The sequence below is a fragment of the Oryzias latipes genome, chromosome 19, assembly GCF_002234675.1.
Source record: "Oryzias latipes chromosome 19, ASM223467v1".
NCBI classification, from domain to species: domain Eukaryota; kingdom Metazoa; phylum Chordata; class Actinopteri; order Beloniformes; family Adrianichthyidae; genus Oryzias; species Oryzias latipes.
In genome coordinates this window covers 9,488,572-9,507,157 of record NC_019877.2, presented here as the reverse complement: position 1 = coordinate 9,507,157, position 18,586 = coordinate 9,488,572, and the positions used below count along the sequence as shown (strand labels likewise).

Genomic DNA, 18,586 nt, shown 5'->3' with positions numbered 1-18,586 from the left:
AAAAAACATTTATTTGATGTAGCTGATCAAGGTATAAGTATATATATATATATATAAAGTATCTTACCAGATTGGGACTAATGTGTGATAAAGGAGAGGAAAATACCCAACACTTTCAAATATGTATCCTGAGTTTTTAATGTCGAATCGACCGTACATTTCTCTGTTTTTATAAGAAATGAACATTCAGTACTAGTGTGCTCCTGAGGCACAGCAGGACAAACATTTAGCTGAAGAGGTTTGACCAGGGCAGCTTTAGATTTTTCCTGGAAATGTCCCCTCCTCTCGCTGGTCGTCCCATTTCTGGACCTACAGGGACAAAGTTTTTAGAGATGGTCAATGCTTCTGGATAATACAAAGTGAGAATAAACCAAAAAAAAGCTCTGATTTTTACACAATATTCCATGTTCCTGATCTGAAATGACAATCCACACTGACAGATTGTGTGGCCGAGTCCATTCTATTAAATGTGCTTCCTTTGGTATTAGAAAAAAAGGATAAGCTCTACTAATGTTTACATCATTTTTAAAGATTTGTTCTGCAGTGAGAACTTAAGGAGGTTAAACTCCACCACAGTAAATAAGGAAATCTGAAGTCTGTTTCTCTCCATTCCTGGATTCTATTAAAACTTTCAGGAATGGAAGGAATGACAACTTGTTCCCATGCTAAATAAAATGATTGTTTTATATTTAGCAGAGGCTTTTTATATTCTGCTTCTTGTATGCTTGAGCTCGTTTGTTACGGTTTTTTTCCACTAGGACTTGTAAAAACGCTGGGAATTATGGGGTATATTTACCCAGGACATGGGGCACAGAGATTTGTAGACCCTCTTGTACCATTCACAGGGGGCTGTGTCTATTCCTTTGGCGTCCAGGGCTTTCTGACAGCGGTAGTAATCTATCAACAGAACCCATTTATTTAAATCAATCAAATATGCAGAAACATAATCTTGACAGGTTATGTTTTCACATCCTAACAGGTCAGTATATCTGTTTTTAGAATATATACATGATGCAATCATACCCACGTAGTTGGACCAGCAGTTCCTGGTCTGGTTCTGGTTGGGAAATCTAGCGTCAAAGGGAGCAGTGCGGTATTTCTCCAGCTTGTCTTGGATGTCTTCAGCCATTTTTATTCTGTCGAGAAATTAGGAAGAAAAAAAAATGTTAGTTTTTTTCCTTATCAGATAAATTCCTGCATTATCTTGTAACCTTGACAGGAGAATATAGACTAAACGGTGGTTTCAAATTCAGATCCGGATGAGGTTTCTAAAAAAAAAAATAAAGTGAGCATCCGAAGCTCCATTCATTCATGTTTAGCCATCGCAACATCCTATTAATGCGGCAGCAGTCCTAACATTTCAAAACTTTTATTGGCCTACATTAACAACATTAAACAGAAAAAATGTATATGTTATGACCTTGGCAGTCTCTGACTGAGAGACTTTCGGGCCACACGGTCCTTTCTTTTTGACAGTCGCTTCCTTTTCCTTCAATAGAATAATTCAACCGGAGCTGTAGGCTACAGTCTTTAGATTCGGGTTGTTAATGTCTGACCTAACCCACAGATCACGACTCATTTCATTTAGAAAGGTTCGGTTTGTTCAGCTGAAGGCATGCAGGTAAACGTTACCTTTGAGCGGCTAGCTCGATCAGAAAGTGACTTTATACCGGAAGGTTAGATCGGTGACGTTCCTCCGAGAAACAATGCGCGATGATGCACGCGCGCGCTCCGGTGGGGATGTGCCACAGCTGCGACCGTGCAATTCTCTGATGTCGGTATGGCGGACTCAGGTCACATTGAAATGATGATCCCATAAAAACTCAGACCATATTAATCCAAAGTAATATTCAGTGTAACACCTTCATATGACTAGATTATAATATTTTGTTAAAGTAAACATTTAGTTTTGTTCCGACCACATCAGTTTGCTCTTATAAACAAACGCGGAAGTATTTTAATGTTTCGTTTCTGGCGTCAATCATTTACCGGTATTTGCTTTTTGTCTGTCAGGTGAAAATGTTGAGCTGTGGGCGTTTATCGATCGATTCTTTATTTCAATGTCTCCAAAAATAATTGGGGGAAAAATGTCATTTTAATGATTTATTGTAAAGTCGTGGAGTTAACTTTTTTAATTGAATGCACTTCTGAAATAGTGACGTAGTTCCATTCGTTTTCATTCGTATCAGATTTCATCAGAACATAATTTTCTATCTCAAAGGGGAGATTGTGATGGTTTTTTTTTCTGTTTTTACCTATTTTTTTGAAGTTGTTGCAGCTTTTCAAGCACGTGCGCGTTTAACGCGCCCGTCATACGTCACAAACTGCGTTGGTCCACGCCCCTCGCGCTCTGCACTCCAAGAGTTTTTTTATAATGTTTATTAATACATAAAACTCTCTTTTTTCAAGGTTTGCACAAATGTCCAACATTTAGGAAAGTCGACACGTTTCAGGGAGAAACATTAAACTAAAAGTCACCGCCATGTGAGACGTGACTCCAATGGGTTCCAGCCGCAAACTGCACTAACGTTTCGTACACCAGGGGGCGCCAAAACACTCGTTTTTCAACCCAGACTGGAATGGATCGTTCATGTCCAGGAGAGGAACAGTGAACGCATTTAAAAAAGGATGCTGAAGTTAAGAAGATGACAGGGGTTTATAGAGCAGGGTTGAATGGAGGTTGACCATTTGCTGTGGCAAACCCTAAAGTAGGTATCTGAAAGGAAAATAAGTACTAGATCCACATTTTACTACTCCATCATGCAACCCACCTAATTCAAATGGCTCTCATTGTTAGTTTTATGTGGAGCTTGATTGATTTTCCAAATCTGGAGCACTGAAATAGGGAAGTAAGTGCAACTTAAAAAATATATTTGCATTAGAACCCGCACTGGGAAGTATCTTAGACTGTCCCTTTGGGGACATTTATTTTTCCCTTAATGTCCTCCTCCAGATTATCTTTTAATTGATTTAACTGTACCTTTAATTATTGCACATGTGTAACACAACAAGCGACTTGATTAACAAAAAAGGGGTTGTGAGCATCAAAATAAAATTTGTGAAAATTTAAAAAATATAAGAGTCTTACTGGTATGGAGAGAAAATATTCTCATCAGATTTGTGTGTGCGTAATTCATGATTTGTAACTCATATAATAAATGTGTGTGTCTATGTACTTGCAAGAATTACTTTTTTACATGTCCAAAAAATACAATATAAATAAGCACGCACACCTTAAAATTATAACAGTTTAAAACGAACTACACACACAAATGTTTAAAAAAACGCACGAATCACCTGACACACAAAACTGCATTTATGCATCAATTTGAGTTTGAGACTCTTTACGTCTCCAAGATTCGTGTGGAAGTGATGCGTTTAAATGTTGCTAGAACACACAAACATGCAGAATCAAGTTACAAATCAAGAATTATGCGCACAAATCAGACGAGACTTTTGTATTTTCCTATTTGACTCAAAAAGGTTTACTATCCAACAACAAAAAAAGAGAGAATACATGAGATTAAACTTAAAATAAATTTTTTATTTGGAAAATCAGGTGAAATGTCAGTTTTACTTAAGGCAGATTTCACAGGATCAATAGATTTGAAGAAACAAAAATAAACATTTTTACTCATTTTTTCATACTCAAGTATGAAAAATGACCCCCCCCCCTCCAAAAAAACAGCTTAATATAACAGATAATATAAACTATTGTGATGCAAACTGCTTTTTCTCTGTCAAAACTGAAATGAGATTTTCAGGGAATGAGAATTACTTTAAAAAAACAAATGCTGAAATTAAGTAGTTTAGAATTGAAAAAGAAGGTAAAAATATTTTTTTGGGTGGAAAGTTTTAAGTTTAAACAAGAAACAAGGTTTTGAAGAGCCTTGAATGAAGACTAAAAAGTCATAATTCAGTTTCTCTAACTTAAATGGTTTTAACCCGGCAAGTTTTTGCACATGGGACCTTTAGGGGAAAAAAACAGCCATTACTCCGTAAGTATTGCCCTGCAATATGGCTTTATACAGCCTTCTGTATGAAATCTCTTTTAAGAAGGCTGACTTTCTAAATCCATCACATTCACTTTAGCACTTGAACTTACAGCACCAGTGAAGGTTAGGACCCATGCTAGCATCCAAACCTTTAAATGCCTTTTGTTGTCCCAACAATTTCAACACTTCCTTACGTGTGTAAGAACTGTCTGCTATTTAGAAAACCAAGAGCTGGCTGCCCTTAAAGCAGCACATGCTAGCATTAGTCCAAATCACAGCCCAACTTTTGAAGGTCAGTGCCCAGCATCTATGAAGTAAAGTGCAAGAAAGAAACCAGCAAGGCACATTTCAGAGATTTTTCAGCAGGAGAACAGCAATCTGCACAGAGTAATCATCAGTGAACAGCGGCTACTTGTGCTTCTGACAGCATCTATAGCAGCTGAATCTAAAATCAAGTATTCCTGGTGATGAAAGAGCATAGTCAGAAATATCCTCTAAACAGGAGGGATTCTCTTTAGTGGTCAGCAGTTGGAAAGTCTTAGGTCCAGGCTTAAGGTTTTGTTTCAGCACATTCGCTCATTGACTACTGAAGCGGAGTCTATTGAAGGCCTCTTTGATGGCCTCGTTGGTTTCTGAATCTTCGACAGAGCCGATTCGCAGTACGTTAGATAAGGTGACGTCCTGCTTCAGCTTGCGCTTAGTGAGGACTACAGTCCCACTGGCTCCCTCCGTCTGAGGCCCCGTTAGCAGGATGTAGGCAGCATGGCGTCCAAGTTCCATGAGTGTGGCTGAGATTCAAAGAGAGTGTAATCAAAATGTGCTGTATTTTTTGCCATAAAACCATGTTGAATATCAGATAAAACAAACCTTTGAATGCTATAATGTGCTCCATGACATTAGAGTACTCCAGAAGGACTTTAGGATAGTGAGGAAGCAGCATGTAAGAGCAGCGGTTACCCACTAAAGATTCCTGAAACAGCATTTAGGTTATAATAAAATCTGTTTAAATACATCAGAGACAGACTTTATGTGGCCTTTTTTTTCAATAAAAGCAGTATGCTTACAGAACTGTTTGAGGGCATCAGACCCCAAAACATGAAGACTGAGATGGACTTGGTTGTGTACACAGACCCAGGCCTTGGAGAGTTAGACACAGCCAAAAGGTCAACCTCCCACAGAACGTCACCGGACTGACCATCTAGGATAACAACCTGAAACATCACACGCAGAGTTCTTACACTTATCACATTTAAACTGCTTTCAGTTTTCACATTTGAGCACTTCATTCAGTTTAAAACGTTACATTTTAAGTCTGAATATATATAATAATTTAAAATCACATTCATAAATGAAATCAGGTTCTAAAACAACTGAAACTGTATTGTTAGACCAAAAGGAAACAAACTTGATAGATTACCTACGGAGCCCCTAAAGGGACATTAAAAGGGGGGAAAAAATCAAAATACAAAAATAAATTAGCTTTTTTTTTTTTACTTTAACTTTTTTCTTTTTTTACTTCAATTTGTATTTTGTCTTCAATGTCCCTTTAGAGGCTCCGTAGTTACCAAATTAATAAACCTTTTTTTTTTTTAAATCAATTTTGTGCCAAATTTAAGCAATTTATGCAGCACTTTTTAAACCTTAAAACTGTAAAAATGTTTAAGGATTTCAGGCATTCTTCTACATTTAAGATGCATTTCATATTATTTACGAGATACAAGAAATGAGGAAATTCAATACATCAAATTGCATTCCAAATGAACTTACTCTTTTTGTATTGTTGCCTGTGTTGTCTTCAACTACAACGTCGAGAATCTCATCTTTATTAAAGTGACCAAAAGAGAGCTCACTGGAAGAAAAATAAAAACATACAATTAAGAAGATTAATATGCATTAACAAACTTTTTTAAGGCATATACTTTGTTTCAGTTATGTGGAAAGAAGGCATCTGTTCTCTTAGTTTTAAAGTCTAATTATCAGGATTTTATAAAATGTTTCAGTTTTTCCAGGTCTAGAAATTTGGATTAAAATATTTAATAAACAATAGACAAATGTATAAATTTCAATCATCAGAGACAACAATTGAAGCATTGACTAAAGAAGTCACGATTGTCTGCATCAAGGCATCTTTGGGAAGGAATAGCTTTATAATTTTACATCACTGACATATATCAAGGTTGCAAACATTTAGAAAATGTTTTGCTGCTTTATGTGAATCTTTTAGTTCATCAGTGAAGGCAATAGTTGTACTAAGTTTTCACAATATCAGCTTCTGTATTTTAGTTTATAAACCCGGAGCATCATCACAACCTTCAAAATAAGAGCTTTCCTCATGTGAGCTCTTTTCAGTAAACTACTTCAATAAAAAACTAAAACAACAGACACAGACAGGCACATTTTACAAAATTAGATAGAAAAATTGATAACAATAATACATAAGCATTAAATGATACCTGACGACTGCACTGGTGTTGAATCTCCACCTTGGCTGGAGTTTGTTGCCATCAATTAACACCACCCCGTTTGAAGTCACGACCAGCATGTCGGATGGATCGCTTGTCTTTTTAGTCCGGAGCACGCTCACTCCGTTAAACCTGCAAGGTGATTTGTAGCGCATTTTCCTTTTACTTAAGTCACAAAAATAAAAACTAAATAATAGAGTGATCGCTAAAGAGGGAGGGAGGGACTTACTCAAAGATGGGTATGAGGGGAGCTGAGTCACTAGTATTTTTCTCCAGGTGTTTGTCCTTTATAAGATCCACTTTCAACCCCGCCTTTCCAGCAATCCGCCAAAGAGCCAGTCCATACACGCCAGTGTCTGTAAGTGAAACCAGGCGAGCTTTCCAAAATTATTCAACTTCAAAAAATAAAAGTGTAGCACGTGCTTGCAACTGTTTTACATGTCCTTTTAAAGCTAACCGATAGTTTTTGTCTTAATAAAGGAAAATATGATATAAATAGTTTTTTTTTTTTTTTTTTTTTTTTTTTTTTTTTTTATCTATCTAGCCACAGGGGTTGCAAGCCAGTAACTTCTGTGCCGGTCCCAAGCCCGGATAAATAGAGAGGGTTGCGTCAGGAAGGGCATCCGGCGTAAAAATTGCCAAAATAACCATGCGAATCATCCACAACACTTTAGACATACCGGATCGGTCGAGGCCCGGGTTAACAACGACCGCCACCGATGCTGTTAACCTACAGGGTGTCGGTGGAAATTTGACTACTGTTGGTCGAAGAAAGAGGGGAGGCAGAAGGGTCCGTTGCCAGAGAGAGAAGGGAAAAGGCAGGAACATAGGTTTGAGAATAGGGACTCTTAACGTTGGCACAATGACAGGGAAAGGCAGAGAGCTGGCAGACATGATGGAGAGAAGGAAGGTAGATGTACTGTGTGTGCAGGAGACAAGGTGGAAGGGCAGCAAGGCACGTAGTATTGGAGGAGGATACAAACTTTTCTATCATGGTGTTGATAGGAAGAGAAACGGGGTAGGAGTGATTCTGAAGGGGGAGTTTGTAAACAGTGTTCTAGAGGTGAAAAGAGTCTCAGACAGGATGATGAGCCTAAAGTTAGAAATTGAAGGGGTGATGGTGAATGTAGTCAGTGGGTATGCGCCACAGGTTGGCTGTGAGTTAGAAGTGAAGGAGAGATTCTGGAGTGAGTTGGATGAGGTCATAGAGAGTATCCCCAGAGGAGAGAGAGTTGTTATTGGAGCAGACTTTAATGGCCATGTTGGTGAGGGCAATAGAGGTGATGAGGAGGTGATGGGCAGGTTTGGTGTGAAGGAAAGGAATCTGGAGGGACAGATGGTGGTGGACTTTGCGAAGAGGATGGAAATGGCTGTAGTCAACACTTACTTCCAGAAGAGAGAGGAACATAGAGTGACATACAGAAGTGGAGGTAGGAGTACTCAGGTGGACTACATCCTATGTAGACGAGGTCATTTGAGAGAGGTTAATGACTGCAAAGTGGTGGTAGGAGAGAGTGTAGCCAGACAGCACCGCATGGTGGTGTGTAAGATGACTCTGGAGGTCAGGAAGAAGAAGATAGGGAAAACAGAAAAGAAGACCAAGTGGTGGAAGCTACAGAATGAAGAAACTTGTGAGGAATTTAGGCAGAAGTTGAGGCAGGTCCTGGGTGGTCAGGATGAACTTCCAGATGACTGGGAAACTACAGCAGAGATTATCAGGGAAACAGGTAGGAAGGTGCTAGGTGTGTCATCTGGAAAGAGGAAAGACGGTAAAGAGACTTGGTGGTGGAATGAGGAAGTACAGGAATGCGTCCAGAGGAAGAGGTTGGCTAAAAGGAAGTGGGATGTAGAAAGGACTGAGGAAGGTAGACAGGAGTACAAGGAAGCGCAGCGTAGAGTGAAGAGAGAGGTGGCAAAGGCCAAACAGAAAGCTTACGATGAGCTATATGACAGGTTAGACACAAAGGAAGGAGAGAAGGACTTGTACAGGCTAGCCAGACAGAGAGACAGAGATGGGAAGGACGTGCAACAGATAAGGGTGATTAAGGACAGAGATGGAAAGGTGCTAACAACCCAAGAGAGTGTACAGAAAAGATGGAAGGAGTATTTTGAGGAGCTGATGAACGTGGAAAATGACAGGGAAAGAAGGGAGGAAGATGTGGTTGTTGTGGAGCAGGAAGTAGCAGAGATTGGAAAGGATGAGGTTAGGAAGGCTCTGAAAAGGATGAAGAGCGGAAAGGCCGTTGGTCCTGATGACGTACCTGTGGAGGTATGGAAGTGCTTAGGAGAGTCAGCAGTGGAATTTCTAACAAGGTTGTTCAATAGGATTTTAGAGAGTGAGAAGATGCCTGAGGAATGGAGGAGAAGCGTTCTGGTCCCGATCTTTAAAAACAAGGGTGACACACAGAACTGCAGCAACTATAGAGGAATAAAGTTGATGAGCCACACAATGAAGCTGTGGGAAAGAGTAGTGGAAGCCAGGCTTAGGAAGAAGGTGGAGATTTGTGAGCAGCAGTATGGTTTCATGCCCCGTAAGAGCACCACTGATGCCATTTTTGCTTTGAGAATGTTGATGGAAAAGTACAGAGAAGGTCAGAAGGAGCTGCATTGTGTGTTCGTAGATTTAGAGAAGGCGTATGACAGGGTGCCAAGGGAGGAGCTGTGGTACTGTATGAGGTCGTCTGGAGTGGCAGAGAAGTATGTCAGAGTAGTTCAGGACATGTATGAGAGAAGTATGACGGTGGTGAGATGTGCTGTAGGTCAGACAGAGGAGTTCAAGGTGGAGGTGGGACTACACCAAGGATCAGCTTTGAGTCCTTTTTTGTTTGCTATGCTGATGGACAGGCTGACAGACGAGGTAAGACAGGAATCTCCCTGGACAATGATGTTTGCAGATGACATTGTAATTTGCAGTGAGAGTAGAGAGCAGGTGGAGGAACAGCTAGAGAGGTGGAGGTTTGCTCTGGAAAGAAGAGGTATGAAGGTCAGTCGTAGTAAGACAGAATACATGTGTCTGAACGAGAGGGATCAAGGTAGAAGCGTTAGGTTACAGGGGACTGAGGTGAAGAAGGTGCAGGAGTTTAAGTACTTGGGGTCAACAGTTCAGTGTGATGGGGATTGTGGAAAAGAGGTGAAGAGGCGAGTGCAGGCAGGTTGGAGCGGTTGGAGGAAAGTGTCAGGAGTGTTGTGTGACAGAAGAGTGCCAGCAAGACTCAAAGGAAAGGTGTACAAGACAGTGGTGAGACCAGCTCTGCTCTATGGGTTAGAGACGGTAGCAGTGAGACAGAGACAAGAGGATGAGATGGAGGTAGCAGAGATGAAGATGTTGAGGTTCTCCTTAGGAGTGACCAGGTTAGACAGGATAAGGAACGAGTACATCAGAGGGACGGCTCATGTTGCCTGTGTTAGCGACAAAGTCAGAGAAGCCAGACTGAGATGGTTTGGACATGTTCAGAGGAGGGATAGTGGATATATTGGTAGAAGGATGTTGGAGATGGAGCTGCCTGGCCGGAGGGCAAGAGGACGGCCAAAGAGGAGATATATGGATGTCTTAACAGAGGATATGAAGTTGGCTAACGTTAGGGTAGAAGATGTTCATGATAGAGTGAGGTGGAAAAGGATGATTCGCTGTGGCGACCCCTGATGGGAAAAGCCGAAAGAGAAAGAAGATGATATAAATAGTTTTTTTGGTTTTTTTTAAGAATATACTACATGTTTGTGTAATCTCTTATTTTTTTCTTTTTGAACAATAAAATGACAAATTTATTAAAATAACATTTTGGTTAAAAAAAATAGTCTTTTAAAGTGACACTTGTGTATGATGTATGTATGATTACAAACCATCATGACCTTCCTCTAAAGTCTCAACAGTTTTACATAACAATAAAAACTGATATTTCATAACAAAGTTTAAGATGATTTTGTCCATATTTTCCTTAAATACCAACCTTTTTGTAACAGTATGTAATAAGAACCGTCTTTTGTGCGATGGAGAACGTGGCTGACCGTGTCAGTAAAATTAAGAACCACGGTGGAACCCATCTGGACCCCCGTCTTTCCTGAGAGGAGAACCAGCTGAGTCTGCAAACCAGAAGGGGAGATATGAAGGTTAATGGAGTCATTTTCTCTCAGCATTAGTAAATATCATCTTTGTCACTAACCATTTAGACATTTTATTACTAATAGAGCAGCAACAAATTGAAAAATAATGTGTTTGAAGATTCAAAAAGTGTGAGTGATAAATTGAACGACACATTTTTTCCATTTACCTGAGTGCTGTTAGAGGCCACTAGAAGCACATCACTGACTTTGTCCCCATCAAGATCTGGGACAGTGAGAAAAGGCAAGGAGCTCTGCAGACCTGTTGGCTGCGGCTGCTGCCAAATGACTTTACCTAACAAAATTAAAGGTTAGTAGATTCAGTTTTAGTGTCACTTTTATGGGAGTTTGTGTTTACCTAACTTTTATTTTTTTTTCAGTTAATAAAGTATTAAATCAACAGAACAGAATTAATAATTATCTTGGAAAAGTGTTTCCGAGGGATATAGGACATTCCAAACAAGTAGGAATCCACAGTTTTATCAGGGTATTTGCTTTTTATTTCCCATTTACTTATAACTCTGGATGTGTAGAGTCTTTAGAAGTAAGCTTTCTTTCTTTTTTGTCATGCAAACGTCTATATACTTGTAAAATTGTCAAAGAATGGGGGGGGGGGGGGGGGAAGCAAAAACACTTTTGTAATAACTTACCTACGGTATTCTTTCATTTATAAATGTACTATTTATATCTAAATATCAACTTTACAAAAGTAACAGGTGCTCGGTAAGTCACTGACCGGTGTATTTGTCGATGGCTGTAAGGTTGTGTGAGTGAGACAGGAGGCAGTGCCAGCTTTTCTCTGCTTCTTTCTGCTGACCACACTGGGCCCAGTAGAACTCAGCTTCCAGCGGCGTCTCCCACAGCGTCTCTCCCTTTGTGCCGTCCACCCCGATAAAAAACAGACATGGCGAGCGTAGTCCTGTAAAACAAGATTTAAATAAGATTATGTCATATTAGGAGCAATTTTGATTACAAGAGCATCTTTTTTTTTGTTGAATTGAAGCTGGATTTGATGTTTTTACCTGCATCTGCACATGAGTTGTTCTTTGAACCTTCTGTGTTTTTGAGGACAAACAGAATATCCACCACATGATCACTGCTTGCATGTTCAATAGCCAGGAAGTCATAGGTTGCTGGGGTATAAAACAAGAAAACTGCAGTTGGAAACAAACTCTTCTTCAATATTAAGATAGAAAAAACAAACAAACATCTGATGCACCTGCGTCAGAGAAAGTCCTGTTCCAGGTTTTGAGGTATTGGGCTCTTACGGGACAGGGGAGGATGAAGGAGAAGGCAAACACGATGGTGAGGCAAAGGAACAGTGACAGGAAAAAGATTGCTGTTCTCCAGTGGGTCCGTTTGGGGACATCAACGTATTTGATAGAATCCCTCTGCTCCGATGCCGGTGGTGCCGTTTCTGCTCCATCTTCTGTCCTGAGAGGATCACCCTCGGTGGCACGCTCTGTCGATGCCATCTGTGCCTCAACGCATTACCAGCTAACAAACCGGCAAAAGTATCATGAATGTCAGAAAAGAAGAAAGCAAGACCACATCCTCACATTGTGGTGGCTCGTTTTAGCATCTGTGTGGAATTGAAATTCAGTCTCTATCTATGAGCAGAGCCAGACTAAACTCGATGACAGTTATAAATTGGGGGACAAAGAAAATGAAAAAAAAAGAAAAAAGAGCCAGTCACTCAGTGTTTGCTTAGTCGAGTTGCTTCTACCTCGTCAACCTTTGTGGACTAGTGTCTCTATGCAGTTGTGCCAACACCAGAGCATTCTCCTGATAAAATCTAAAAATGCAGGAAGAAAAACACCAGCTTTGAAATGAAATTACGCAGCCTGTTCATATTTGTTATGACCGCAGGGTAAGCCGTAAAAAATTACAAACAGACCTAGGAACCTTGGCGAATATGTTTACATTTTAACTTAGAAATTTATCTAAAAAAACGTTGTTTTTGTTTGGGGGCCATGATCCGTTTTGGTTGGTTTCATGGCTAATGTTGGTTGGCCAATTTGTTGATCAGAAACAACCAGAATCATTTTCAAACATTTTTCCTTAAAGATAAAGTTTAAAACTTATATTTAAAAATATATATTTTAAAAGGTAAAGCAGTTTTCTTACTAAAAATCGTTCACAGTCGTTCCTTTCGTCTGTTGCGGGTTATTGGGGACAAGAAGCTAGCATCAGGACGAACAGTGCAATAGCTTTGTTTGTGTATTAACCCAGGATTTGTCTGTCAGGTTCGCCTACATTTGTAGATTTAAAACATACAAAACGTTTAAATCATCGGCTACAAAGATGAATAAAATATAAATAAAAACACGTATACGTACTGCATTGGGGGAGCCTATAAGTAAACGAGCTTGCTTGAAATGTATTTAGCCTGTCAGTCAAACTTTAGAGAGAAAAACTAAAACAATTTTATTGGTGTGCTTTGATTGGTTGAGTTACTTTTTCCAAGAATCACTGCGATTGGTTGAAAACTGATGTCAGAAGGACTGCCAGTTGCTGTCGTCATTTCCCCAAAACAAAACGGAAACTGACGAGCTCGCGATATAGGGGAAATCTGTTCTGGGTAATGGTTGGATGAATAATTTGTTCGACTAACCCTGCGTATAATCCAAGGAACCGTTCTCGGGTTATTGACTTGAAATAAAAAGGTTGTTGAAGGAACACCCTCGATAATGTCTGCCCAAGCTCAAATGAGAGCTCTGCTCGACCAACTCATGGGAACAGCGAGGGATGGTGAGTTGCCGTAGCATGCTAACGGAGCTAGCTAGCCAAGATGGAGTCTCTGCTGAGGCTGGCTTGTGTTGGCGTGTGATGGACAGACCTGCATGAATGAGTGTGCCACAGAGGGCTGCTTGTAACAGGAGACCGTTATTTTGAGGCAGAAAAAAATAAAAAGAATACAAGATTTTGATGTTACTTGTTGTGGCTTTTTTTACATCTCGATGAGTTTACCTCTACTCTTTGTTATCTTAGCGATACAGCTCGTTAGCTAATACTTGCGTAACGTTTATTGTGAAGCAACTCAATCATTGGACACCATGGTGTTAAGACCTGGACTGAGTTCAGTTTCCTACCTGATCATAGCTTTGGCAAATTGTATGTGTATATATATATATATATATATATATATATATATATATATATATATATATATATATATATATATATATATATATATATATATATATATATATATATATATATATATATATATGACTTAACTTAGCTTAACTTGTGACGTTACAATTTCTTCGAAATGGCGTGCGACATTAGAGGTTTTATATAAGTATAGAGTAATGTTAAATATGTTTGTATTCGTCAGTTAAGGTCTACCCTCCATGAATATATAAAAAAAAACAACTATATATTATTTTTCTGTAGTATTATTGTGCTACTACTGTCTCTTTAATGTATTAGCTTAGTGTAGTAGCACACTTACTACTGATATAAAAACATAGCTTTGTTAAATACTTTATTTTGTGCTACATGACATAATTTGACCAACATTACTGTCAAGAAACGCATTAGTGACATTTCTGTAATCCAGATATTGTCAATAAATTGCATTGAGGGAATTTTGTTTTCCTAAGACTACTAAGGAATTTATGGGATGATCAGTTGATAAATGTAAGGTGGTGAATTATCTCCCACTCCATTGTTAAAAATTGAGATTTAAGTTAAAAATTGAGATTTAAGTTGGAAAAACATTTGCAGCTCCATAAATCAACTCAAAACAACTTTTAAAAAAGTGAACTTGTGTTGTGAGTTTGTTGTTGTATGCCTGATGAGATTGATACAAATTTCTTCCCATACATTTGTTGCATACAAATTGAACAATTGTGGCCCCTTTATTTTATTCATTAAGGTTCAGTGTATCATTGCCAGCCTACATCAATCTGCAAAGGAGTTGCAGAAAAGCCTCATGTTCATCGAGCCGTGAGTCACACATGATTTTTAAAGATGTTATGAATAATATCCAAACAAATTGTTTGCCTTCCGGAATTTATTGTAGCTTTTCCTTTTATTTTAACACAAGTTGGTAACTCCTCAGTGGCACACAAATGCATAACAAGGTAATTGTTGTGTGGGACCAGATTTACAATTTGCAATAGTGCAACACAGCTTGAACTAAAACGTTTGTGCGCGTTGTATCAAAAAGAAAAAACTTTCAATTTACCTCACACTTTGCAGTCCATTACACGTCTATATTTCAGACGACAGTGTAATGCTTTCCACACTAAAAAGGTTACATTATTTACAGTCTGTTTTTTGTATGACTCCCAACTTCTTATCACAGGTATTGGCAAGAAAACTGTTCCCATTTATACTTTTCTACAGCGGGTTTTAATTCTGCAGCTGGGGTCTTGAAGATGCAGAAGGGTACAGTATGTGGTGCAGATCACAGTGTGTATAACTTTTTTGTTTTCCCATTCGATTTATGTTGAACTTTTTTTTTTTTTTTTTTTTGTAAAGTGACAAATTTAAATGAAATATTCATGAGAGAAGTGTAGGTCTTTTGTATTACCAATTTTGAAGAAGTGACATTTACTTATCACTTTTTTGCACTTGTTTATTGCTTTTTGGTGTTCCACAGTATAGAGTGGACAGTGAGCCAACAATACAAGTTTAAATGACTTGAGGCTGTTGCATAACAAAGTCATAATTGAGGTGAAGGTAAGCATGTAGAAATCCCAAGTTCAAAAATAAAAAAATAAAACAACAGAAAAAGCTTTAAAAAAACTTTTTTTAGTGATGCTGATAACATTTATTATGAATTTTTAAAACTTTACAGTAACAAGACTCATATTTTTATTTATTTTTTCCCCATCACAGTCTATTTTTCCCATCAAACTCTACAAAAACAAACATTTGCCAAATGGATGCACTTAAAACAAAGGATATCTAACCACTGATCTCATATGTGTGAGGTGGCTCTAATGTTTGGGTTTTTTGTTTTTGTACTGTTACAGGAGATGAAACACGGCAGAGGGTCAAGTTTACCGATGAGCGGGTGTGCAAAAGTCATCTTCTCAACTGCTGTCCACATGACATTCTGTCAGGAACTGTAAGGAGCCTCTATATTCTTTAAACTTTGTGACAAACGTCTTTGAATACATAAACATATTTGACATACTTTATAAATACATCATAGTATATTTATAATGATGAAAATAATGATCTTGTTTGCTATGTCTTTGTTAGCGTATGGACCTGGGGGAATGTACAAAGATCCATGACTTGGCACTTCGGGCGGACTATGAAATAGCCTCCAAAGAGAGAGATCTTTTCTTTGAGCTTGATGTAAGTGAAGCAATATGAGCAAGTCTTTTTTTTTTTTTTTCATTCTAAGAAAACTGTTGTTAAAGTCCCCCTATGACAATTGTTTTCTTTAATATAAATGTTCCCAGTGGTGTTTTGATTATAAAATTAATTCATTCATTCATTCATCTTCTTAACCGCTTTGTCCCTTTCGGGGTCACTGGGCTGCTGGAGCCTATCCCAGCCACTGTTTCGTTCTTAAGATCATGTTTTCTCAAACAAGACTTATTCTTTTTTTATTGGACGTAAAGGCAGTGGATCATCTGGAGTCATTCATTGCTGACTGTGACCGAAGAACTGAGCTCGCAAAGAAGCGCCTGGCTGAAACTCAGGAAGAGATCAGTGCTGAGGTGGCAGCAAAGGTAACGATTTACAGTCCTGTTTTCTTATTTCGTGTTTTGCCATCACACAATAGCTATTTCAGGCTGTGTGGTTTTACTTTCTTTTAGGCAGAGAAAGTGCATGAGCTGAATGAAGAAATAGGGAAGCTTCTGGCCAAGGCTGAGCAACTTGGAGCGGAAGGCAACGTGGATGAAGCTCAGAAGGTTCTGCAGGAAGTGGAAAAGGTCCGCACCAAGAAAAAGGATGCAGAGGTTAGTAAGGAGCGCTGGCCAAATGAAACCTCATACATGAATTGAGCAAACCTTTCCTTTACTAATACTTTAATTCATCCATGTTTGTTTCTGCTCAGGAGGAATACAGGAACTCCATGCCAGCCTCCAGCTTTCAGCAACAGAAACTCAGAGTTTGTGAGGTCTGCTCTGCATATCTAGGTCTCCACGACAACGACCGCCGTCTGGCTGACCATTTCGGTGGAAAGCTTCACCTGGGCTTCATTCAGATTAGAGAGAAACTGGACCAGCTTAAGGTATTTACCGGGTGCAGTCCTACCTAAACGGTAAACTCATCTGGGTGGAGGGATTTTGTTTAGAGTCCAGACCAATAATTTCAGAGGTTGTTATAGGTTGATGCTGCTTCTTATTTGTGTGCTTTTTGTGTTATCTTTCAGAAAACTGTGCTTGAGAAGCAAGAGAAGAGGAACCAGGAGCGCTTAAAGAGACGAGAGGAGAGAGAAAAGGAGGAGAAAATGAAGAGGAGGTGAAAGAACATTTTAAATTCTGGCAAAATATTCTGGAGGATCAGTTACTTGTTTCATGTACTTTAAACCTCATTCACTTTTGCCATTTCTTTACAGAACCAGATCACGGAGCAGGGACCACAGAAGGTACATTTGTAATCTTCATTCAGTGCAGTCAGAACTAGCTGGGGGAAATCCTAAACTTGTACGCCCCCCCCCCAACCCCCCCAGGTCCCGTTCTCGTGACCGCAGAAGGAGGCGTTCTCGCTCCACGTCCCGGGAAAGACGCCGTTCTCGTTCACGCTCCAGAGACAGGAGGAGGAGGCACCGCACCCGGTCCCGCTCACGCAGCCGAGGTCACCGCCACAGCCATAGCCACGAGCAAAGCTCCAGACACAAGTATGCATGCTCACACTTTACATTTCACCCCAAAGGCAACAGTGAGCTTTCCAATAAATCACTCCCACCACCGTGATACAAACATTCTCTCTCTCTACATAAGTTGTCATTTTCCATCATTTGAAAGTTGTTAGACATTTTGCCATAAGCTACATTTTGCCCACAGAGCAAGATTATGATGGGATTGACAAGAGCAAAAACAAGTCACATTTTTTCCTGTCTGCATCAACCTGACGCATAATTACTGTTCAGGATACGCGCACTAGTTCCCCAGCAAGTAAAAAAATTCAATGCCAAACTATATAATACCCATGCGTGACATACTGGGAAAATAGGCCTCTTGCTTTAGTATTGGTATGTGTCACAGGTCTTCGAGGGATCGAGAGCGCTCGTCCAGAGACCGCTCGCGGGAGCGAGACAGGAGGGATGGCGTGAACGGCAGGTCAGACTCCCGCCGAGCCGAAGATAAGGACATGGGAGACTTCTAAAGACCAAACCCCATCTACTACACACAGCCGCCTGTCCTTTGTCTGTCCATTGATAATATTCCAGTGTTGCATACAGTCTTTGCCTTGACCCCTTTATACTCCTTTCTCTTTTATTTTTAAATCCTGCCCCATCCTCATCATAGAACCTGTTTGTTTTTTGTTTGCTTTGTTTTGTTTTTCTAGTTTCCAAATCTCTAAGAAAGCTTCTGGATTTGGCAGGTTGATTATTGATTATAGATGTAATAAAACACCCACATCTATAATGTAGTTTTAAGCCGACACATCCCTCCTTATAAATCCCCGTAAAATGAGTCAAACATAGTGAACAAATCTGTTTATGGAATTGAATTAAAAATGTTAGTTTCTGATTCTTTTGTTGCAAACTGAAAAAACCTTGTCAGAAGCTCAAAACTCATTGAGCCTGTAAGCTGTCATTGTTTAAAAGAAAAATTATCCTTTTTTTCCTTCTCTATCTGAAACTGTTTTTGCTTTGTGTAAAAATGCATTTCTTGACTGTTCACATAAATATCTTCATGACTTTGTTCTCAAAAGCTCAAATTTCAAATTAAAATGACAGAGGTTTTAAAGTTGGTTGTATATGTGGCTTCACTTCTTTAAAACAAACAAGAAACTTTACGCTTTCTTTGTAATGAGTACTAAGTTAGGACTTCACAGAATTTAACTAGAAGTTCTTTTAGTCTTGATGTCTTTATCTTATTTTTCTGTAAG

General features: G+C 39.2%; 3 protein-coding genes across 8 annotated transcripts; 1 reads left to right on the top strand and 2 right to left on the bottom strand.

The window, feature by feature from the left end:
- Window positions 1-113: 113 nt before the first annotated feature.
- On the bottom strand, window positions 114-1,777 carry LOC101169072 (cytochrome c oxidase subunit 6B1). Of its 2 annotated transcripts, none has more exons than XM_004080370.2 (4): window positions 1,633-1,777; window positions 1,024-1,136; window positions 797-897; window positions 114-309 (listed from the first exon to the last, which is right to left on the bottom strand). In XM_004080370.2, exons 2-4 carry the CDS (start codon window positions 1,127-1,129, stop codon window positions 256-258), a joined length of 261 nt encoding a protein of 86 aa, XP_004080418.1. In that variant the 5' UTR covers window positions 1,130-1,136; window positions 1,633-1,777; the 3' UTR covers window positions 114-255. The 2 variants fall into 2 exon arrangements, with proteins under 2 accessions (XP_004080418.1, XP_004080419.1); XM_004080371.1 differs by having other exon boundaries at window positions 1,421-1,640.
- Window positions 1,778-3,523: 1,746 nt separating this feature from the next.
- On the bottom strand, window positions 3,524-12,910 carry fam234a (family with sequence similarity 234 member A). 3 transcript variants are annotated; one of them, XM_011488185.3, is made up of 13 exons: window positions 12,683-12,801; window positions 12,282-12,350; window positions 11,775-12,052; window positions 11,578-11,688; window positions 11,292-11,474; window positions 10,726-10,850; window positions 10,405-10,537; window positions 6,687-6,813; window positions 6,449-6,589; window positions 5,763-5,844; window positions 5,060-5,206; window positions 4,863-4,965; window positions 4,368-4,783 (listed from the first exon to the last, which is right to left on the bottom strand). In XM_011488185.3, the coding sequence occupies exons 3-13, from the start codon at window positions 12,028-12,030 to the stop codon at window positions 4,572-4,574; spliced, it is 1,620 nt and encodes a 539-aa protein (XP_011486487.1). In that variant the 5' UTR covers window positions 12,031-12,052; window positions 12,282-12,350; window positions 12,683-12,801; the 3' UTR covers window positions 4,368-4,571. The 3 variants fall into 3 exon arrangements, with proteins under 3 accessions (XP_004080417.1, XP_011486487.1, XP_020567870.1); XM_004080369.3 differs by lacking the exon at window positions 12,282-12,350 and having other exon boundaries at window positions 3,524-4,783; window positions 12,683-12,807; XM_020712211.2 differs by lacking the exons at window positions 12,282-12,350; window positions 12,683-12,801 and adding an exon at window positions 12,895-12,910.
- Window positions 12,911-13,069: 159 nt separating this feature from the next.
- luc7l (LUC7 like) lies at window positions 13,070-18,447 on the top strand. 3 transcript variants are annotated; one of them, XM_020712212.2, is made up of 11 exons: window positions 13,082-13,306; window positions 14,439-14,509; window positions 15,544-15,638; window positions 15,776-15,874; window positions 16,144-16,254; window positions 16,342-16,485; window positions 16,584-16,760; window positions 16,902-16,990; window positions 17,088-17,117; window positions 17,202-17,369; window positions 17,737-18,447. In XM_020712212.2, exons 4-11 carry the CDS (start codon window positions 15,779-15,781, stop codon window positions 17,855-17,857), a joined length of 936 nt encoding a protein of 311 aa, XP_020567871.1. In that variant the 5' UTR covers window positions 13,082-13,306; window positions 14,439-14,509; window positions 15,544-15,638; window positions 15,776-15,778; the 3' UTR covers window positions 17,858-18,447. The 3 variants fall into 3 exon arrangements, with proteins under 3 accessions (XP_004080415.1, XP_020567871.1, XP_020567872.1); XM_004080367.4 differs by lacking the exon at window positions 14,439-14,509 and having other exon boundaries at window positions 13,070-13,306; XM_020712213.2 differs by lacking the exons at window positions 13,082-13,306; window positions 14,439-14,509 and adding an exon at window positions 14,516-15,247.
- The last annotated feature ends 139 nt before the right edge of the window (window positions 18,448-18,586 follow it).

What these genes read in the sequence shown, in the direction of transcription:
- fam234a (XM_020712211.2), bottom strand. Translation starts at nt 12,030, where the DNA reads ATGGCATCGACAGAGCGTGCCACCGAGGGTGATCCTCTCAGGACAGAA. An exon ending in TGGCCTCTAACAGCACTCAG is followed by an intron (nt 10,538 to 10,725) that starts GTAAATGGAAAA and finishes TCTGGTTTGCAG; the next exon opens with ACTCAGCTGGTTCTCCTCTC. An exon ending in AACACCAGTGCAGTCGTCAG is followed by an intron (nt 5,845 to 6,448) that starts GTATCATTTAAT and finishes TTTTTCTTCCAG; the next exon opens with TGAGCTCTCTTTTGGTCACT.
- LOC101169072 (XM_004080370.2), bottom strand. Translation starts at nt 1,129, where the DNA reads ATGGCTGAAGACATCCAAGACAAGCTGGAGAAATACCGCACTGCTCCC. An exon ending in CTGCTGGTCCAACTACGTGG is followed by an intron (nt 898 to 1,023) that starts GTATGATTGCAT and finishes TTCTGTTGATAG; the next exon opens with ATTACTACCGCTGTCAGAAA. An exon ending in CTCTGTGCCCCATGTCCTGG is followed by an intron (nt 310 to 796) that starts GTAAATATACCC and finishes TTGTCCCTGTAG; the next exon opens with GTCCAGAAATGGGACGACCA.
- luc7l (XM_004080367.4), top strand. Translation starts at nt 13,246, where the DNA reads ATGTCTGCCCAAGCTCAAATGAGAGCTCTGCTCGACCAACTCATGGGA. An exon ending in ATGACATTCTGTCAGGAACT is followed by an intron (nt 15,639 to 15,775) that starts GTAAGGAGCCTC and finishes TGTCTTTGTTAG; the next exon opens with CGTATGGACCTGGGGGAATG. An exon ending in GAGCAAAGCTCCAGACACAA is followed by an intron (nt 17,370 to 17,736) that starts GTATGCATGCTC and finishes TATGTGTCACAG; the next exon opens with GTCTTCGAGGGATCGAGAGC.